General features: G+C 32.1%; 2 protein-coding genes across 4 annotated transcripts; one reads left to right on the top strand and one right to left on the bottom strand.

Moving 5' to 3' along the window:
* Positions 1–2,332: 2,332 nt before the first annotated feature.
* On the bottom strand, positions 2,333–11,738 carry LOC128155812 (uncharacterized). 3 transcript variants are annotated; one of them, XR_008239647.1, is made up of 10 exons: positions 11,569–11,737; positions 9,570–9,973; positions 9,166–9,299; positions 8,330–8,472; positions 8,072–8,168; positions 7,749–7,901; positions 7,147–7,319; positions 5,573–5,738; positions 5,053–5,221; positions 4,792–4,932 (listed from the first exon to the last, which is right to left on the bottom strand). XR_008239647.1 is itself a non-coding variant. In XM_052817675.1 (9 exons), the coding sequence occupies exons 1-9, from the start codon at positions 11,709–11,711 to the stop codon at positions 3,080–3,082; spliced, it is 1,599 nt and encodes a 532-aa protein (XP_052673635.1). In that variant the 5' UTR covers positions 11,712–11,736; the 3' UTR covers positions 2,333–3,079. The 3 variants fall into 3 exon arrangements, 2 of the variants coding, with proteins under 2 accessions (XP_052673635.1, XP_052673634.1); XM_052817675.1 differs by lacking the exons at positions 4,792–4,932; positions 5,053–5,221 and adding an exon at positions 2,333–3,265 and having other exon boundaries at positions 11,569–11,736; XM_052817674.1 differs by lacking the exon at positions 5,573–5,738 and having other exon boundaries at positions 3,276–4,932; positions 11,569–11,738.
* A 187-nt stretch (positions 11,739–11,925) lies between these two features.
* On the top strand, positions 11,926–19,835 carry LOC128191902 (E3 ubiquitin-protein ligase RBX1). The gene is made up of 5 exons (XM_052864269.1): positions 11,926–12,064; positions 16,020–16,047; positions 17,007–17,128; positions 18,272–18,357; positions 19,450–19,835. The coding sequence occupies exons 1-5, from the start codon at positions 11,960–11,962 to the stop codon at positions 19,460–19,462; spliced, it is 354 nt and encodes a 117-aa protein (XP_052720229.1). The 5' UTR covers positions 11,926–11,959; the 3' UTR covers positions 19,463–19,835.
* The last annotated feature ends 1,661 nt before the right edge of the window (positions 19,836–21,496 follow it).

Genomic DNA, 21,496 nt, shown 5'->3' on the forward strand with positions numbered 1-21,496 from the left:
AAGAATGAGATTTTCATGATCCAGCATTTGAAAAGAACAGTAAATAAAAGGGAACTGTATATTAAGTAAATATACAGGTATAATACTTAAATAGGTTTAAACAGTGTACCTTAAGAGAATCAAAAACGCTTTGGAGATCTAATATAAGTATAAACATGGGAAACAATTTTACAATTTTATCTACATGTATATGAAAAATCAGAACTAGCATAAAGTATATAGTTCATATAAAATTGAACACTAATGTCAATAAGTTGTTTAAAAAGTTTGTCTCTTTGTTGAGTGTATCTTGGATATCCAGGGGAAAAATCACATTTCCTTCAGATTCAGACCCACAGTATAAACATCGACTCACATCAGAAAAAAATCCTTAAATAAGTAAGCTTTACTAGCTTTATTCCGTGATTGACGTAAAATAATATTTCCCATTGTCCTAACTGAAAGGTTTATTTTGTTTTTCAAGTTTTGACTTAAAAGAAAGATAAAGTTGATGAAATTTTCTTTTCTGCATGAAGATTATTCCATAATTTACATGTAGACGGAGCAAAGCTATTGTAATAAGTATATAGTGGTAGATAGTAAAAAGCTAATTCGATCTATGATTATATGCATGTTCAGTAAGAAAATATGATTGAATTCAATCTAACATTTCTCGTGGTGCTAAACCATTTATATTCTTGTAGAATATAATTAGTTTATGGTTATCCCTTCGAGATTGCAAGGTTTCCAAATTAAGCTCACTATAAAAATTATTTTAAATAAAATTATTTTAGAAGAATTAAGTCTGATCCCTGTCACTGTCCTGGTTACTTCAATTTGTACATGTTTAAGCAATTCAGATTTTTTTTTTTTACAACTGCTCCAAACAACATATCTATCAGTTGTATACTTTTCATGTATATACCATTAATATAATTAGATCAACAATCCTCCGACTGTATACCTACTTTTTTTTAAATTGATAACATTTTTGCTGTAGAGGGTATATGTTTTTTAATTTTGAGAAAATATATTACGTCAGTTGACAGTGTTTCTAATTTACAGGTAAATAATAGAATTGAAAACTCAAAATAATAGAAATAAATTGCATTTTTAAGAAGAACCATGACTGTATATGCAGAAAATTGGATGGTGCTTCAATAAAGTTAATCAGACAAGTTTATGAAAAATATTTTTAAGTCGTAAAAGTCGTAAAAAATTAAAAACATGTGTAAATATGTATATGTTGTATATATACGTATAAAAAAAACCCAGTATATATGAAAAAGGAAAAAAATATTACAACCAATCATTTATTATTTTGTCAGTGAAATATTCTGACTTCTTCAAATTAAGCATAGGTATCTGACATTATATCCTTTTGTTTTGATATAAATATATATATACCCTTTACCCAATAAAACAGTATAGAGGTTATATGTTTTCGATTATTAGAAAAATATACAACGTCAGGTGCCTGTCGAATAGAGCTCTGTTGAATTGCCTTAAAAGTGACAATTATATATATAGTATTGTAATAATAAATGGATATCATATTTTCAATCTAAAAACTAAATGATTAATTTGACATATCAGCCTAAAAGAAATTAGCCACGTCCGCATATGTATCGGACAGTATGTACATTTTAAAACTGAAACCTTCAAATATGTGCATGATTGTACATTTAAACCATGTAGAGTAAGTTCCAGCTCAGATCAAAACTCTGAGGTTTGGGTCAATTCTCAACAGGATCAATTTTCAACGGGTCGAGGACATCAGAGTTTAGAAAAATCTTTCTCATACCGTTGAAATATGACCCCGGGTATAAATTACACGATTTTGGTCTCAATTTTCAACGTTGAAAAATGACCCCCCCGGGTCAATATTCAACGTTGAAAAATGACCCCTGGGTCAATTTTCAACCCGGGTCAATATTCTTCGTTACACCGGCACTGTGTGATGCATGGCGGGGGTAATACCTCTATGCAAAAACGGCCTAGGGAAAACACTGCATTTAATATTCATTCGCGTTAGATTTCGAGTTTATTGAAATAAATTCAATTCATATTGGTTACAATAACATAAGTGATAATAACATAGGGAAAATATAATCTTGCTAAAAGATATTTATTTTGAACAACAAACAGTTAACTTTGCAGCATTCGAATAAAACTATTTTTTGTCGCGCATGTTCAGATAACTGAACTCTTTGCCGTAAAGATTATCCGGCAACTAGACGGCTGTAAGCCTTAAAAAACCTTTATATACAGCTTTGAATATGTAAACCTTTAATACCTATACAACATTGTTCAGAATATGAAGATTTTTCAAAAAATCAACCAGAAAATGTAAAACATTTAATAATTTTATTTTATTCAACTGGTATAAAAACTTTGGTTGTCAGAATGTCTAATACATTGTAACTTGTATCATTATAATACACTTAATACATGTATATAATTTACATGACATTACCTTTAGTTATTTGTTCAAAGTAATCTTTACCTATTTGAAACCCATTTTTTCATCACTTTTGTATCATAATTAAATAATATCAACAGTTTTATTAATATACATGCACATTCATTTACTTCTGACATTCAAGAAAGACCATTAAGTAACTGCTTAAATTCTCAAAACTGTACACAAAATCTATTAATTTAACTTTCAAATGTTGATGTTTATAATTTTTTTCCTTAAAAAATTCAGATGGTCAACCGCTCAAAAAAAATGAAAAAAAAATGATAACAGTATGATTGTCACAAACCGACAAAAAAATTGAAACATAATCAGCATCTGATCAAGATGTAAATGTTTGGTTTTAAGAAATTCAGAACGACTTGCAGCTGCTAAGGTAGAATGACCTAAATGAGTGAAGGTTTTCTGATTAATTATGATAATGAACTCTGATTGCACCAACTGAATGTATAGGCACAAGCATTAACCACTAATGAAATCTCATCCCAATCACAACTACTCAGTAAAAAATCTTTCAGGCACAAGATCAATGTTCATGGAAAAATCATGTATAAACTTAAATAACATATATAAGAAAAAAGTTCCAGCATACAGAAAGATGTAAATATGAAATGATACATTTCAGATGTTTAATATTTCCACATCCTGTTCAGTTCTGGGTTTCACTAATAAGAAGAATTCCTTGAGATTGTGTACGATGCCTCTATTAAATGGATTATAGAAGGCGCCTTTACCATCCATTAAATATCTATAACGCTTGAAATTAACTCGCTCATTAGCAGTGATGTTATACACAGCATGGAAAGTCTGCAAAAAAAATAAAAAGACAAAACATTATAAGGTAATTCATCATGTTATGGTGAATTCTGACAGTTACAGATAATTGTATTGTAATGTACCTTTTGATTGCTAGAACAATTGCCAATACTATACAATTGTTGACTGGGTATGAGGGCACATATCATTTGTTGGACCTCAAGACACAAAGGCCGAGGTCCAATAAACCATATTGCCCAAATCCCTGTCAGCAACTGTTTGTTTTACCCTTCACTACAGAAGCAAGTTTTATTTTAAGTAGCAATTAGCCATTCAGGTTGCACGTCCCTTAGGCTTTTTCCATTCCATCAAGATTTGACAAATATCAATAAGCTTTATGTAATGATCTAACAATTTTTTAATTTTTTTTGTTTGGCCGGCAGACCAGTCAACCTCAAATTAGTTAGACCAGTTAAATTAACAACAGACTAATATATGGTACAATTTTATAATGTTTTTCATATCAATTAATTGAGTATTAAAGTCATTTCTTAATTACGTTTATATTGAGATGCTAAAAGTTTTCAATATCACATCCCAATTACACAACACAGTATAGGAGTTGTATTTCTATGTGTCTAAAGATGTAAATGCATCAATAAGTGTATTGGCAATTGCTTTTTCATAAAAAAAATTAGAGAGAGACATGTATTTTTTAAAATACACTACAAGAAATCTAATTTCCAGTTGACTTTTAATCATAAAAATATAAGAAGTATGGTAATATAATAAAACATTTTCCAAGTGAAGAAAAAGAAAACACAAAAGAAAAAGACAATTAATGGACATTGATTACTAACATCGTATATGCAAATAAAAGCTACAGATAATCTTAAAAATCTAAAACAAATCTCATGCATAAAATAATTTCTTTCAAATTTCATATTAAAAAATATATAAATAGGTATATATATAAAAAAAATAAATATAATAAGCATGTAAAAACAACAATATTATGCAACTTTTTTACATTCCAAATAGAAGCGATGAATTTTGTTCTATATACATTTTCTTCAATTATTGATGTCTTATTGTTATAAAGTTACTAAATGCATCAAAATCACATTTAATAAGGAAAACATCATGACAGTGCCGTTACATGAAATTCATGGCATGGAAAGTGTTCCTTACAATGGTACAACTATGCTATCAACCCTTTTTGACATGTTTTACATGGCCAGAATGAAGTACAATCTACTTTACACATTCTCTCAAAATTCAGACTGTAAATTTTGAAAATTCAAAATGCTATGACACAATGTGTATGCATTGACGGACTATATGAAGAGATCTATATGTAGCTACTATCTAGCACAACTAAATTTTCACAAAACTCAGAAATATGGAAGGGTTTATAATAAATATTAATTAGATCATGACAGGTTCTCTTGAAAACTCATTAAAAAAATCATAAATGTCCATGAAGCATAAATATCAAACTTAATGCAGCAAGTCCTTAATCAGGAAGGCAATCTGGTGAAAATGTAGTCTCCATCTTCATTCCTTGGGAGAAGTTTAATGAAAAAGAAGTCCAAAAAGTTTCTCTTTGGTCCACCATTGAAAGGGTTGAAAAATTTTCCATCTTTATCCTTCATGTGAGCATACTTTTTGTATCTAAGCTGTTCATTGGTTGTTATATTCATCAAGATCCCAAAGACCTGAAAAAAAGAACACTTGGTCATGTGAGGGTCATGCGTTTGTGAAAGCAAAGTAGGAGGTTTTTCAGAAAATTGAATTTCAATTGACTCTCTGTGGAGGTCTGTTGGTCTCTGACTCACCAGGTATCCGCTCAGGTAAGTGGCCACTATCAGGTAGAACCCCATAAGGAACAGGAAGAAGATGTAAACAAAGTTCAGTTCCTCGTACAGAGTCAAGGCATAGTAACTAAAGAAGGTGCTTATATAGCCATTGATTGTGACGCAGAAGACGAATCCTACAAATGAGACTCTGAAAAAACAAAACCAACACAAATAATGATTACTCATATCAAGGGTCTTCATTCGGCATTTCGCTGCAAAGTGAACAATCTCCTGATTTTAGAAAAAAAAAAGTCTTGAGTTTTAGAGACATATGTTTTAAACTGAAATAGAAATTTTATGTTTTAGAGCGTGTAAATGATCACACGGGCATTCTTTTTCTTTACTTTCTTTGAACATCAGGAGATTGTTTTACAACAAGTACAACAATGTGATTGGTGTAATCATCCTACAGATCCAACCAATCACTCACAAGTTAGTGCACAGCTGTGATGCTTCATGAAGGCTCTTGACTGTAGCGGTCAGTTCTGGGCAGTCTTACCATGAGAATGGACACGGCTGTGACAGCGACTGTGGCCACAGCAGCCTCCACCGCTCCTATAACAACTATCCAGTCCCAGCCAAACTCAGAAAGAAGATGGTAGCAGAAAAAGTCCGTAAAAATTGCATTGGCAAACATGGTGAAAACAAACATGAAGAACCAGGGCCTACAACAGAAGAAACTGTCATCAAGCCTCGGTCATGCTCATATGAAACGGGTACACTCAGATGTAACACAACTAAATTCCTCAGTTGGTGTTCAATCATGCATGTTATTCTGGTCAGATTAATATTTTAAACATCTTCACAATTAGTCATGCAAAACATTTACAATTAAATAAATATTAGATATTAAAAAACATATCAATGAAAGATTTTAGAAAATGCAAAGCATAAATGATTTAAAATACTGGTAATGTGCAATGCAGTTAACAAAATTTGTGCGTAATATTGAAATTAGTGTACACCCCATCATCACAAACCACAGCCAATATGTATCACTATGTATGATCCTCTCCCTAGGGACTTGGGATGATTGAGCAAATGAACACTGCAAGTGAAGCTTAATAAGTTGGAGGTTGACCTTTAATGCTACCTTGTATTTTCCAGATGTAGTTTACACATGTTCGTTATTGATGCACTCACAGAGCATGATGTTTAGAATTCAGACAGGTTAAAATATGGTGTCCCATATTACATGAGAATAGTGAAGTTAACTGAACAGAGCTGACTTTGGACCATAGCTCAAGAACATTTGTACACTCTTTAGCAGCTCTAACAAATGATTGAAAAACAACCTGAGATTTCCATCCAATCATCACAACAAAAACAAAGGATACAAAATGTTCTACACAAACAAAATGAAAGAGAGTGGTTCCAAACACTGCTAAAATACCATGCAGATAATCTAAAGATGAAATGGAAGATAGATGGAGGATGATAGATCTTTATGAAGGGAGATAACTTTGACCATGATCAATGAGAGACCCACATGCAACATCACAGCCTTGTACCAACAATTTTTATATTTCTCATATGAATTCCATTTATTCATGTCTGTTTCTGATTAGGATTAGATATACTTGTATCATGTACACATACTGAATACTTCTCATGCAACTAACAACATATATATATGTAACATTGTATTTATATAAAAGGATGGTTATATACAAGCAGGCATAAAGCATTTTTTAATTTGGTAAATATGAAATTTATATTTCACTTTTACTTAAAATAAATTCATTATTTTATCTAATTCTCTCAATTTTAAATTTTAATAGTCATATACATACAACTACATATTATTAAGAGAAAATAATTTCATTTTTTTAAAGAAAAAACCCCATCTTTTTGATGCATACTTTAACTGTGTTTTGCTTGCATTTCTTCAGTTTAACACAATTCTATAATTGCCAATTAAAATGATTGTGATAACTCATAGATACCATTATGTCTATTTGCTATATGCATGACATCAAAAAGCTTTTATTTAACAAAATACCTACAAGCATACACATGTACACATATAATATATATATACCGGTAATCATTTAAAGCCAAGGAGTTCCTTACCGGTTATAGTAGCCTACACAGTTGTATATATACGGACAGTGGTGATCAAAGACTTTGACACAGCGGTTACAAATTCGACAGTGTTTGGAGCGCAGTGGTTTGACCGTGCGACAGGTGTGACAGAGACGACTCAAGGGGTTTTCCCCCTGCTTCCAATCATCAAAATGTGCTACCTGTAAAATAAAATAATAAAATAAGAACCTCCTGCATTTTTAGAACTTTTGTTAAACAGTTCAAAACAGAGAAATACAGATTAACTGTAACTGATAATTATTTATGACGCTATATTTACAAGAAGAAAGTTGGTTAAGGGAAGATAACTCATTCTAAAAATAATTTGGGCATAGTAGTAATAGTCCGTTACATATTGCTAAATGTTTGATGCAGGTAAGTATAGATATTGAAATAAAAACTTTGTTTACAAAAAAAATTCAATCAAAATTCTGTACAACTTCCAATAAATCAGTATAAAAGTTCTCTCGTTTCCATTTAGATTACAAGTCAGATTACCGGTACCATTTTATGGTTATTTCTAGTTTTGAAATACAAAACTTGCATAAAATAATGTGTTAAATATGTGCAAAAAAAAGTCTGTAACTCACTTGTTTTATTGCTAAATCATATTCTGGGATGTTTCTTGGAAGAAAACCTGGATCAGTAGTACTAGCATGGAACAAACAAAACCACATTATAATATTAACGAAGAAGAACACTATGTGGACCAACTGGAGCTCATTCCAAGTATATGGCAAACACTGCAAAAGAAGAAGGAAAATCATTAGCTGAGTGGCAAGGTAGTGAGTCGTTACAGCTCTTTGTATACAATGAATAATTCTAAAGATGAAGCACACTTTTCATTTTTTTTAAATTCTGAACACCGACACAAAAACATCATATAAGATTAAAGTAACTGAATCTTTCTCACCTTCACAATATACATTGGATATCCCCAGCATATGACATTGATCATGAAGAACAAAATGGCAGCTTTGCTATTTCCTGGAGGTCCAAATGCAATTGTGCTGTAAGAGAATGACAAAACTTAGAAAACCAACAACTGAATTTCAGAATCTTATATAAGTTTAACGCATAACATTTACACATAATATAATCATATTTTAAGTTTGACTGAATTTGACTGTAATTGACAAATTAGGAACATAGCAAAGTGGATAATACATACTAAAAATCTATTTTGGGTAATATACTGTTTTTCTTCTTGAGCTGCCTCTGGAGATAGTCACACACTTCTTCGTGTTTTCTGCCATTTGCCAACATCAGTGGAGTCTTCCCATTTCTGTCTGCAATTTCTATTTCCACTCCATCCTTCAACAGTAGCAGTATTAAAAATGAAACACAAGGTCAACAAGACAAAAGCTGTAAATGTGACAGCAAACAGGTTTTCTTTTGTGTGAACAGTATCCATAATCCATTTGTCAACCCTGAATTGGTAAATCCAATCTATCCAAAAAATGAGTACGATACTATATACACTATATGCAATACTTTGCCCCAAAAAAGACGAAGTTCTACAGCTGGTATTTTTGGCATAAATTATCAAAAATCATATTCAAAATTCCAAGTAATATGCACATCTCTGATATATGTTCATATCTACTAAACAAAAGCTTCCTATCATGAAAATGAGGAGTTATCTGTACAATAGTGGTATTCTTTAGCCAGCTGCCCACCCACCATTTCATTAAACAGGTTTTTCCTTCCGGTTAATAAAACTAGACATAAATCATTACATTCTGTAATTATTTTAGATTGTCTTAGAACTTTGAAGAGTCACTTGTTCATGGTTTTTCTTTGAATTTTTTTTCAGCAACAGGAAACACAAGCCTATATAATATTTATGCTCACACTTACTTAAAGATTAAATACCCATAATTACATATAAACTGCACATGAATATTCACTTTGAAATTCTGTAACCATACTATTTTGATTAACAGACAGCTCTTAAGGGTTAATTAATTATTGTTTGATTATTTTGCTACATGTACAGTGATGTACCTGCTCACAAAGTTCTTGTACTGCTAGTAATGTTCCATTGATGCAGGCTAGATGAAGTGGTGTCTGTCCAAAATTGTCCCTCTGACGTGGATTGAAACCAGAGTATATGAGAAGCCTCATAAGCTCTGAGTGACCTAAATATAAGGATTATACATGTATTAATTACAAATTATAAACAAACATTAATGAGTAAAATATTTCCACTAGTGATTCCTCTGACATTGACAATTTCATGATTGGACCAAACTAAACATTCAGATTCAGAGAAGATTTAGCATTTCAAGATATTTTAAACACTGTAGGCATTTCTGTTGGCTAACAGTGATACATTTATTCTTTGTTCCGGTAATAGTAAATCATAGATTTCAGTGAATAATAAAACTGGTGATTCATATAACCCATACCTTTGAAGGATGCCCAGTGTAATGCATTGTCCCCATCTTTGTCCACCATTTGTAAACGTGCCCCTTTGCCCATTAAGTACCCTGCCATCATCGTGTGCCCATATTGACATGCCACTATTAATGGAGTACATCCCTTTAGATCAGTTGTGTCAATATTCACACCATACTGAAGCAAAATGTCCACTATGTTGATGTGACCATTTACACAAGCCCAGTGAATGGGATGGGCACCTAGTTCATTGTTACTTGGTTGATCTATTGGACCTTTGCTGTCCATAATGAACCTTAGAATTGTCATGTGACCCCCCAAACATGCCCAATGAGCAGGAGTATGTCCTTTCTCATCCCGCATATTGAATACTTCAGGCCCATCCTCTGCTATGGTCTGCACAGGAACTAGGAGTCTGGAATCACAATTTGAAATTAAGAATGACAGTTTCATGCAAAATGGGGTCATCTTTACAAGTCAAAGGTTTCTGATCTGCGCCATTCCTCACAAACAGAGTGGATCAGAAACCCTTGGCTTGAGAAGATGCAGAGTGGTATGTTAAAATATTTCCCCAACATACATTGCACATGTAACTTTAATACAATGTGAACTTCATTAAACTGCCCACTTAAGTTATCTATTCATACAACAATGCAATAAGAATAACTTGCCTTTTAATGTAAAATAGAATTAACAACAATCAACAGTGTATGATATGCTCTGTAATCAATGAAGAATTTCAAACATTGTATTTGACAATTAAAACTAAAAATTTCATGAATAATTTGTTTACAATTGTTTTCCCTTCTTGAACAAGTTAAAAAGAGATTATGGGGCGTTTTTGTTTTTGTTTTTTTTTTATGGGAAGAATGACACATCCTCTATGGTAACAAACTTTCTGAGAGAATTCCATGAGCAATACCATTGATCAACTGGATCCTTATTTATTTCAAGGGCCGTGTTCTACATGCAATATATTCATTTTTCAAGAAAATTTTGAATAGAAAAAGGGTGATAAAAATCCTTTTAATTTTGGAGGTTTTTATATTTTAAAAAAAATGAAGGAGCCTGTCAGAATGCAGGAAATGTGTGATATTTTGAAACATAGATTTGAAATATTACTTCATTAAATGTTTCTACAAAAACATTATGAAGAAGGAAATTTTTAAAGCTCTCACTGTTTTTACTTTTTAGTATTTCCTCATTAAAACCCCCAGAAGTTATTCATTAATACTTAAAGAATTGTGTATATAAAATAAAACAAAATAACCTAGTCAAAAAAAAAATCATAAAAATCATAAATCCATGTACATCAAATGCCCTTGAGTTGAGATTAAAGTGATTTTGTGCCAGCACTCATTTATACTTGATGCATTACATTAAATGCAGCAGGAAGTTTAACCATCTTAACCATATTTCCTATCTTTAAAAGGTTTATCAACCAGATCTTTTTCTCAATTCCTATTTAAAAATTCTCATGCTCTGTGTTATTTCCTTATTCAAAATAGGATTTTTTTTAAATTAAAATACAACGTTCCTAACGAATGCCATTATTTTTTGTAATAAATGTTGCATAAAGTTGTTGTAAGAATCAGTTGCAAATAAAGTAATTTGAAGTTTTGTCATTATGATTATATTAACTGCAAATTTTCTTAGCAAAAATCACAACTGTTGGGAATACGTACCACAAAACAGTTCTCTTAAAATGAAGAACTAGTAGAAGCACAAATTTAATTGACTCGAGGTCTCTGCTTGGTTAAAATTTGGACATAGCAACGGTATAAACATTATAAAAACAAACTCATTTGTAAAACTTATCAAACAATCACAAATATGTTTGAATGAAAAATTGAAAATAGTGTATATTATATAATAAACGAACTTCAAAAAGCATATTTTTAGCATAAATGAATTTAAAGAACAGGATATAAAAACATTTTTCAAAATAAAATGAAACCCTAAGCTCACAAGACATGCAAGACGAGGTCTAATTTCAATAATTTCACCTACCCCGATTTCACTGCAGCAAAAATAGGATGGTCTTTACTGGAATTTGCATTATCTCCCCCACAACAAGCCCCATCTGGAACATGATTGTGAGTATTTTTCTCCGAATTTTTACCTCCTAGCCCAAGCAAATCCATGCCTGACATGTTATACGGCAAAATAATTGAGATCAATATCAGAAACACATAAAACGAAAACAATCTTCATAATGCTGATATGATATCATTAAAGTCTCTTATTTCAAATTTACATAAAGTTATATTTTCTAAGTGAAAACATAAAAAAAAAGTAAAAAACAATTTTTATAACATAAATTGTTTACCTTTTTTTAGTTCGTTTTTTCATATGTTAATCTTTTATAATTATTCCAATTTGCGCATGCGCTAACTAAATAATGGCGGCTGCAATGGATGTCGATGACAGTGGTGCGGACGGTGATCTCGAAGTTCCTTCCGGATCTGGTGAAAAGGGTGGAAAGAAAAGATTTGAAGTCAAAAAAGTGTGTTTCAGAAAAATAACTGAATATTATTTAATTTAGGTTTTACAAAAAAACTGAGAAGAAGTTCCTTTTCTTTGTCAAATTCTAAATTTACCTATGACACTGCTAGCCTGAAGTATGACTGTGTTTAGACTATTGTAAAGTCTTGTGCATAGTACACACACTCTCAATTTGGGTGTTTAATGCTAAAAACCGACTGTTCCTATATAATATGTAAACGGTGTGACCGTTGGACCGAGCGCAGATTTAACACAATGTAATTTGAATTTTGTATGATAAAACGCACACAGTAGGATCCGCCTGCCTACTCATACCATTCGTCAAAGTTAAACTAAACGTCGCGTGCTCAGTCTGCATTATGACGTCATATTTCAGACGTAAAACGTTCAAATTTTGTCTCGAAGAAAGTAACGCGATTCCGAATTTTTTTTAATTTCTTCTTTTATTGTTTATCAATTTAATTCATATGAATGCCAATGTAATAAAATTGAATACTTTGTTCAGTATCAAAAAGATCAGTTCCTTGACGTTAATGTTTTTATTTTCCATCTGATATTTTGATAAGACATACATAGAACAAGTCGTGTTTCTTGATTGAAGCGCTATTGAAACTTATCTGGTTTCCTTTTTAATTTCTTTTAATTCAAATTACCTTCTATTGAAACACTGGAACTTATTTAATCGAGTTTAGGGGCAATAAACATCGATAAGTGCCAGTCAATCAATGATCGAACTAACTTTTTAAAAACAAAATGGCTGCCAATATGGCGGCGCCCAGGGCTGGAAGAAAATTTTTTTGGCCTTAGTACCCCTGATTCAACTTTCATTTTTCACTGATTTTCTTATATATACGTGTTACCATTAATCCTCGCTTCGCGAGGCGGGCTTCGCCCGCCTCTCGCTGCGCTCGGTATAAAAAACCACCCAAAATCGAAGTAATTTTCCATCCAATTTTAATTTTCTTAATCACCTGTGTTTATGGTTGATAATGTATTCCAAACGCTTTAAATAATGTGTAAATGGAGTAACCGTTTAGCCGAGTGCAGATTGTTTGATTACACAAGACAGATAAGTTTGATATTTGTGAAAGAGAGAATAAAATTTATTGTCTTCAAATCACAAACGAAAATTAAACTACCGTATTTTCCCGACGACTCGTCGAATTGCCCATTTTTCGCCAAAATTATAACAAAATCCTTCGATACGTCGATCTCAGACCATACGTCGATCTTATCACTTCAAAATGGCCTATAAAACTGCAGTAACATTATCAGTGTATGATGCCACGATGTCACCGATATTGCTACCAATTATTATTAATGATTAACATTTAAACAATTACGCTTTATACTTATGCATCAAATTTTCAAATACCGGCAACTTCTACAAAGTCACTTGCATTTTAAACAAATCCCGATATCACGTGTTATGCAAAACTAAACTTACTTTGTCAGAAATATTTTATTCCCAAGCATTAAAATAAGTATCCACTCTGACTATCGCCAGTGTATTCGCCATTACGTAACCAGCCACCTGTTGACTCGGCGCGTGGTCAATGTTTGTTTAACAATTTCCGGTGTCATAGGCATGCACCTGTCTTGTGTCGGACTTCAAAGGTGGATCTCAAGTGCAGAAAGCTTAGCAATTACTATGATTTGATGAAACTTGTTTACTTTGTATCCAGTGATGCAGTTACACGCTATTGTTTTACATAGACACTGTTAGAAATAGATTGATCATTTGTACGACTTGATAATGACGATATACGACATACATACGTTTCCTAAAAAAATTATCTAACAATAATCAAAGAATTGGACAATAATTAATCAATGAACTATAATTACTCTTATAACGGTACTCTTTATATACACAGGGAGTGAAATTGCCGTAAAGATCTCAGCCTTAGGGCAAGATTATTAACACAACCGGTGTCAGCCTATTGTATAAACAGTAGTATTGATAATTGCCGATTACGTATTTTAAGATTGAATTTGACCATTAAATATTTCTGATTTATACTTTCCACTAACAACTCTTTACAAATAAAATAATTATATTTAAAAAAAACATCCCCCGGACCTACTGCAATATTTTCTTCCATTCAAACTTGGTTTCAATTTTACTGCGCAATGTTATCTTCCTACTAGTGATACATAGAACCATGTGACGATGTGTTTATAAAAACGGAACGGTAAAACTTTTAATTGATTAAAGACAATGTAACATTTTTTAATAACTGTTGTTATTATTATGTATTAAAGTGTTGACAGATGAGTGAAAATGATAATTATTAAAGATGAATAGTGAATTCAACAACGTAATTTTCAATCACACAGCCAACTCAAGATGATTAAAACCAAGATTTTTATGCGATTTTTAAAAAAATTCTGACATCGAGCCTACGACAAGTCGAACAAGACGATAAGTCGGGTGCTCTGCTTCAGAGGAAAAAAATACCGACTAATCGTCGGAAAAATACGGTAATCGTCACAAACTCAGTCTACATTAAGACATCATGTTTCAGACGTTAAACATCTTTCGTCAAAAATAGCCAAGGAAATGTACTTGATATTCCCAAGAAATTTCTTCTGTCTTCTTTCAATTTAAGATATCGATGAACTGAACATTTTGCTTCTTCAATTATTTATTTCCAAAAGATCGATACTTTTGTGTCTGTGTTTTTTTTTTTATTTTCCATCTACTAATTTGACAAGACACATGTGAAACTAACCATATTTCTTGATCAAAGCATTGTTGATACTTATCTGGTTTTCATAGTCTTTTTTTTTTTTTTTACTTCAAATTACTAACAAATGAACAAACTATGGAAAGTTTGTAATTGTGTTTTGGTGTATGAATGAATCATGTTTGGAATACTCATAAGAAGATTACAAATGCATTACATGCCGGTCAAAAATTGTTAAATCAAAGACAATTATAAAATTTCATTGCTGACAAGATGTACTATTGTCTACATCTCAACAGATTTGATAAATACTAAGTATGAATTCTATAATATGTAGTTATACTTTATTTCCCAGTATTTCCCAACGTCCTGGGAATTATGAGTATTCCCGCTTTTTTGAAAACCCTGGTTTTGGTTTAGTTTACACTCATACAACTTGCATAACACAAGACATAGTCAGTCATACTCCTGCGGTATCCAGGATCACAGCCTTAAATCAAAGTACTGAAGTACTGAAAGTGGGGCCCTTTGGTGTGTCTTTATGCATATTGTGTTGTAAAGACTGAAAATCTCTCTTTCTTTCTCTCTTGCGTCTAATGTTGGCAAAGCATCAGAGAGCGACCAAATTTTGTAAGCGGCTAACCACAAAAATATGTCTGTCTTACTCTAGTAGAAAAAAGTTCAACAGTTGCTGCCTTGAATTTTGCAACAAGCGTTATATAATCAGTTCTCATTTCTTCAACGCGCAGCAAAGTAAATCATGGAAATTCATGCGCATTGTATGTGTCCAAAATGCACTGTCTTGTTTTTAAAACACATTATTATTGGTTAATAAGAAAACTAAAAAAGAAAGACAATTCTCTCGAAATGAAAAAAAAAAGGAACAAAATGCCAACACTTTTGACAAAACGTGGCTCTTTGTGTAACTATTTCGTATAGCGGAAGTTTTTACTTTGACACTGTTTGGTTTTTTGTTTACTTTTGAAGTTGTGCTATTTATAGTAACATTGGTGATTTGCCTGCCTACAGACAGGACTCTGCTTTCAGCAGAGCCTGGCTAAAAATGGGATAAAAATTGTTCCTACATGTATGTATAATACACACACCCCCACTTTTGATCAAATTTTGGCGAAAATACGTGCGTTTTATACATGAGACTTTACAGTGGTTTGGAAAGCATCATGATACATGTATGAGTAATAGGAATTTTTTAAATGTCAGATAAGAGAGTGATGGTTTAATAACTATAAATTTGTTTCTTTACAGTGGAATGCTGTTGCTTTGTGGGCTTGGGGTAAGTAAATAATTTGGTGGTAGTTCAATAGTTCATCTTTGGGACCACCTTCTAAATATAATAATTGTGTTTGCTATGAACTTTAAAAGCTTTTGTTCTGGTGGGTTTTTTTCATTTTAGCATTCAAACCTTTCAACCTGTACAAAGTACCATTTATATTTTTAAAAAAATACTTCCAAAAACATTCTGAAAAGATCTGTCATGACTTTCAACTAGTTTTTCATTAACATTTAGGGAATTTGCAAATAAACATAGTTTTAAATGTTCATGGGATTTCTGTTTAAGTTGATAATGTGTATGGTAAATCTTAATTCAAATTAAAGGGTTGATCTATTTATTGTTAAAGAAAATAATCTATTGCCCTACCAAGAATCAAAATCACTTTTATAGAATACAATTTATTCATTCTATGTAAACAAACATTGTTAATAAAGTATCAATGTACAGTGCAAAAACTGAATTTAGGATAAGATAGTCCTGATATTATTTTATCAATAGTCAATATGATACAAAGAGCATGCCATAAACATAGGGCAAAATGGTGTAGTAGCCTCTCTAAGATGCAAGCGCCATAGAACCTGTGCCTTACACACATTGCTGTAAATTGGAATATATATAGATATTTACATGCTACTGTGTTTTTTCATTGAATTCTGTGATCTTTTAAAATTACTCTAAATGCAACAACGTTCCTCTCCTCTCTATAGATGTGGAAGGAGTCCCAGCACTGAGATGCTGCAGACGTCAAGTATATTACCATTATTCCACTACATTACTCAAAGGGATTTTAAGTTCCATATTCAGAAATAATATACCTAGTATAGCCACACAACACATATCATGCTGTGATGACGATTGGTAGAGACAACATATTTCTGTCACAGGCTAATGAGGGTAGTTGTCTCCCATAACCAAACATCCACTAGAATTAATTTTTTTATTTGTTTGTGATATTGTAGATATAGTGGTTGACAACTGTGCTATCTGCAGAAATCACATCATGGACCTTTGTATAGAATGCCAAGCCAACCAAGCCTCAGCTACAAGTGAAGAATGCACAGTGGCTTGGGGAGTGTGCAATGTAAGAAAATTATAACATTTTCAAAATGTTTGGTACACAAATAGTGTTTGTCTGAAAAAAAATCATTTAGCTATTCAGTTACTGAAGAAGTCTGCAAGTGACCGGTCATGTTTTAGTTTGTAATCTTTATTGTTTTACTTATTTCATTAATTACTCATCTGAGTTGACTCCTCCTTGTCTGAGTATAAATACATTTCTACTACAGTTATTGCCGAGATCAAAGAGATGCCGCGGACATTATTCTCCAATATACCACGATCGTCATCAGTAAATTATCAGATCAGAAATACCTATTTGTCTCGCACTAATCATGGAAGTACAACTTCAAACCGTAAAAAGTTTTAAAACTATGTCAATTTCACGTGTTAGTTCCAGTCAAAACAATGTGTATTGCCTCAAATTTTTATTTTTAAGCGATCAATGCGGCTCTTCCTAGGACCTCCCTAGCACATTTTCATTCCGTGTTTTTACATAAAATATATAACCTGTAGTAGTAATAATCGTATTAAATTGCCATTAAAGTATTAGGAATGTGATTCAAAGATATTTTATAAATAAGTGAAGAGAATTAAAATCCTAAGAAAAGTCTGTCGTCTGCATGTGATTCCTTTGATGGATACACATGTAAACAGTACTAACAAAACCGTTTGGGTTACACGGAACAGCCGTCAAAATGACCTAGATCGTCTCTCTATAGGAGAAACGATTTGTAGGAATACTGGGCTGTTAATAGAATAGAAATAAAGTTCTTGTTTTCGTGACTGTTGCAGGATAACCTCCTCGGTCTCGAAATGTTGTTTGAAATATAAAAGCCTCGGCTAACGCCTCGGCTTTTATATTTCAAAACAACATTTCTTAACCTCGGAGGTTATTCTGCAACATTTACGAGAACTCGTACTTTATTTCTTAAGTACATATATTTAATACTGTATATTTTGTGTAAACATGTATTTAAATCCAAAGATTATGATATTAGTACTGTAGAAAGGATTCTAGTCTTGTACATGACATTTACAAGTCCTGGTTATTGTCTTGGCATCAGTATGTGGTGTATGAAACTACTACAAATGTACAAAAATATATTTCATGTGCTTGCGCTACAATTATTTGGCAAGTATGGATTGATTTTTTTCTTCATTACAGCATGCATTCCATTTTCACTGTATATCACGATGGCTGAAAACTCGACAAGTATGTCCCTTGGATAACAGAGAATGGGAGTTCCAAAAGTAAGTATAATATGTGATGTGTTCTCTATGCAGGATACTCTGCAGACTTTAGTAGACTACTGTGAATATCATATGCTTTAGGCAATGTATGTTGGCTAATATTATAAACAAAGTATTAAACTTCCATTTCATGTATTGTTAATAAAAAAAGGATATAGTGAACATCTAAACAAAAAGAAAATGTCTTTTCTGGATCTATTTAACTTATTTTTTCAGATAGTTAGTAAATGTTGAATGATTTATACTGGTATTATGTCAACTTCTTAAAATATTCTTAATGCATGTACTTTAAAGTAATAATAATTTTTATAAACACTTGAATATTTATAAACATTATACAGTAATGAAAATAGATTTGTGATCAGAAGCTTAAATATTTACCCAAGGAGCATGTCAAGTCAATACATTCACATGCTGGTTCCTTTGTCAAAACGCACAGGCAATTTATATAGATGTTGTTTGAATTGAATATTGAAACACACAATACAAATTATTGCTCATTAAATAGACAAAGTAGTTGTGACTAAATTTGATGTAATGTATTTTATTCATCTATTTAGAGAATAGATTTTATTAGACAGTTTATGTAATGAACAATTAATTAGAATGATTTGATTAGTTATTATTTACATTTTCAACTGTCTTTGTCTGTGATAACATTACAAATTAATTTTGAGCCCTAAAACCCAATAACGTCATAAAACATGAGTGACACAAAATGGGCGTGTCTTATAGCATAACGAAAAACGCCATTGGCTGCGCCGCGTAGTAATACATAGCATGTGCTACTTAAAAAAATAGTGGTTTTAAAATAATATTGTTTTAAAGTGTACAAATTGGAAATATGTAAATATAAGTACATGTAATAAGAAATCATTCTTTGAATATTATGAGATGATCATTTCGGTCCGAGCGTGATCAAATCTATCATAAAGCCCTTTTGGCTTTATTGGATTTGACCACGCCCCGACTCAAAGAATGATTCCTTATTCCTTAAATAAATTGAAATTGCCAAATGATACTAATGCATTTTTATATCCATGTAGATGTATATCATCTTTGAGTTAAACATAAATATCTATTTCTTTACAGGTATGGACACTAAAAGTTGGTCTTTGTAAAATGCAAAGGACAGAAAGTGAACAATAGCTGTTGTTAATAATAATTGAAAAATAAGTACGTTTTGCCATACAGGTTACAAAATGTCTAGGCGACCAAGAAAAAATAAAGACCTACTTCATCAGAAAGAAAGGGCAAAATAATGAAATTTCTTGATATTTTCAGAATTTTTTTGAGTATATGTTTGAATACATGAAATTTGAAATAGATGGACTGCTGATGACAGTTCTTGACATTTTTCTGTTTCTGCTATTTATGTGAAACAGACTTTTTGAATTAGCCTGCACATGTATCTATGATAATGTTTATTGTAAAGAATTTTAATACATGCCATTTTAAAATAAACTTACGTAAACATTGTTTTTAGCTCACCTGAGCTGAAAGCTCAAGTGAGCTATTCTGATCACTTTTTGTCCGTCGTCCGTCTGTCCGTCCGTCCGTCCGTCCGTCCGTCTGTCCGTCTGTCCGTCTGTCCGTCTGTCTGTCCGTCTGTAAACTTTTTACATTTTGAACTTCTTCTCTAAAACCGCTTATCCAATTTCAACCAAATTTGGCACAAAGCATCCTTATGGGAGGGCGAATATAAATTGCAGAAATAAAAGTCCGATCTGTATTCAAAGCGGAGAAAACCTTGAAACTGTAGAAAAAGGGGGGTGCATTTTTAAAAATCTTCTTCTCAAGAACTACTGACTCCAATTCAACGTAGTTTAGCATAAATTATCCTTATGGGAAGGAAAATATAAATTGCAAAAATTAAGGTCTAATACTGTTTCAAATCTGAGTTATTACGAAAATAATAAGAAAGGAAAGGCGTGTTTCAATCAAGTCAATAGCCTCGGATTCGGCATCCGGTAAAATGGGTAGACAAGACTTGGCCTGGGCAAAACAAAAGATAAGCAGTTATTAATCTGCCAATCTCATTAAAATTTCAGGATATTTGATGGACCAGTATATTTGTATTTGCTGTAAATATTGCTGCAAAATAATGCGTATTTGGAATTGACGATTGCCGATCTGCCCCGGCTTTTATTTTGCCACGGCCCGGTTTTGCTTACCCATTTTACCAAGACTCGTATTCCATACTTCTAAAACGAGGTTCTTTGTTTAAAGCAGCCATGACATTATACGAAAAAGGGTCGATCTGACTGATGAATTTGCTTGTTGTGCAACAGTTCGCGTATGAAGGGAAATTTATGAAACATGAAAAATATATTGGTGCCGATTTTGTGAAGTAAATTGAGGCTAAATATTTCAATGCGTTGACAGTTTTCACACATGACGTTGATGTTAGCTTGTTCTGATTTTCGTTTCGTTTTCATTATTTATGCTTTGTAACCTGGAAACTGTCGTCTGTATTTCGTGATTTTTACGTATCAAATCAAACAGAGACTTCGGTAAATCAAACAGTTACGTTAACTGTTTACCTGCGCAAATTAAGCAAAATCTGATGTAGGAGTACTGAAATACAATTCATTCTATCGGTAATTCGGCATTATTTTTTGCGTAATGGTAGATTAATGCAATAGGTTTTTGTTAAGATGCTCGGCATTTTCTCTAGTTTATTTAGTTTAAATAGAGTTTGATATCGCTTACGGAAATATGTAGGTATATACATGTATATATATGATTCATTTCGAAAAAATAAATTGTGTTCTTTATTTGTTATACATGTAGTGCATGTTTCTTGTGTTTAATTGTTAACAATTTCTATTTACTAACCATTTTTGAGTGTTTGCTTCGAGTTGTAAGCAAGATACAGAGAATTGCTAGCAATTCTATGTTTGTACACAGATCTTAAAAGCTAAAGATTAAATCAAAGTACTGATAGTACTGAAAAGCGCTAACCCAGCTTCTGTATGTATATAACAGATATATGTATATAGCATTTCAGCTTCTGTATACGCACTATATTTCCTCATCACTGCATGACAGTCCCTGCAATGATGTATGTAAGCCCCGTACATTAATTTCACAATAACCCGTAAATTAGATTCACAATAGCCCGTGCAGTTATGTGCAT

This window comes from Crassostrea angulata, chromosome 7 (assembly GCF_025612915.1).
Source record: "Crassostrea angulata isolate pt1a10 chromosome 7, ASM2561291v2, whole genome shotgun sequence".
In the NCBI taxonomy this organism is placed as follows: Eukaryota; Metazoa; Mollusca; class Bivalvia; order Ostreida; family Ostreidae; genus Magallana; species Magallana angulata.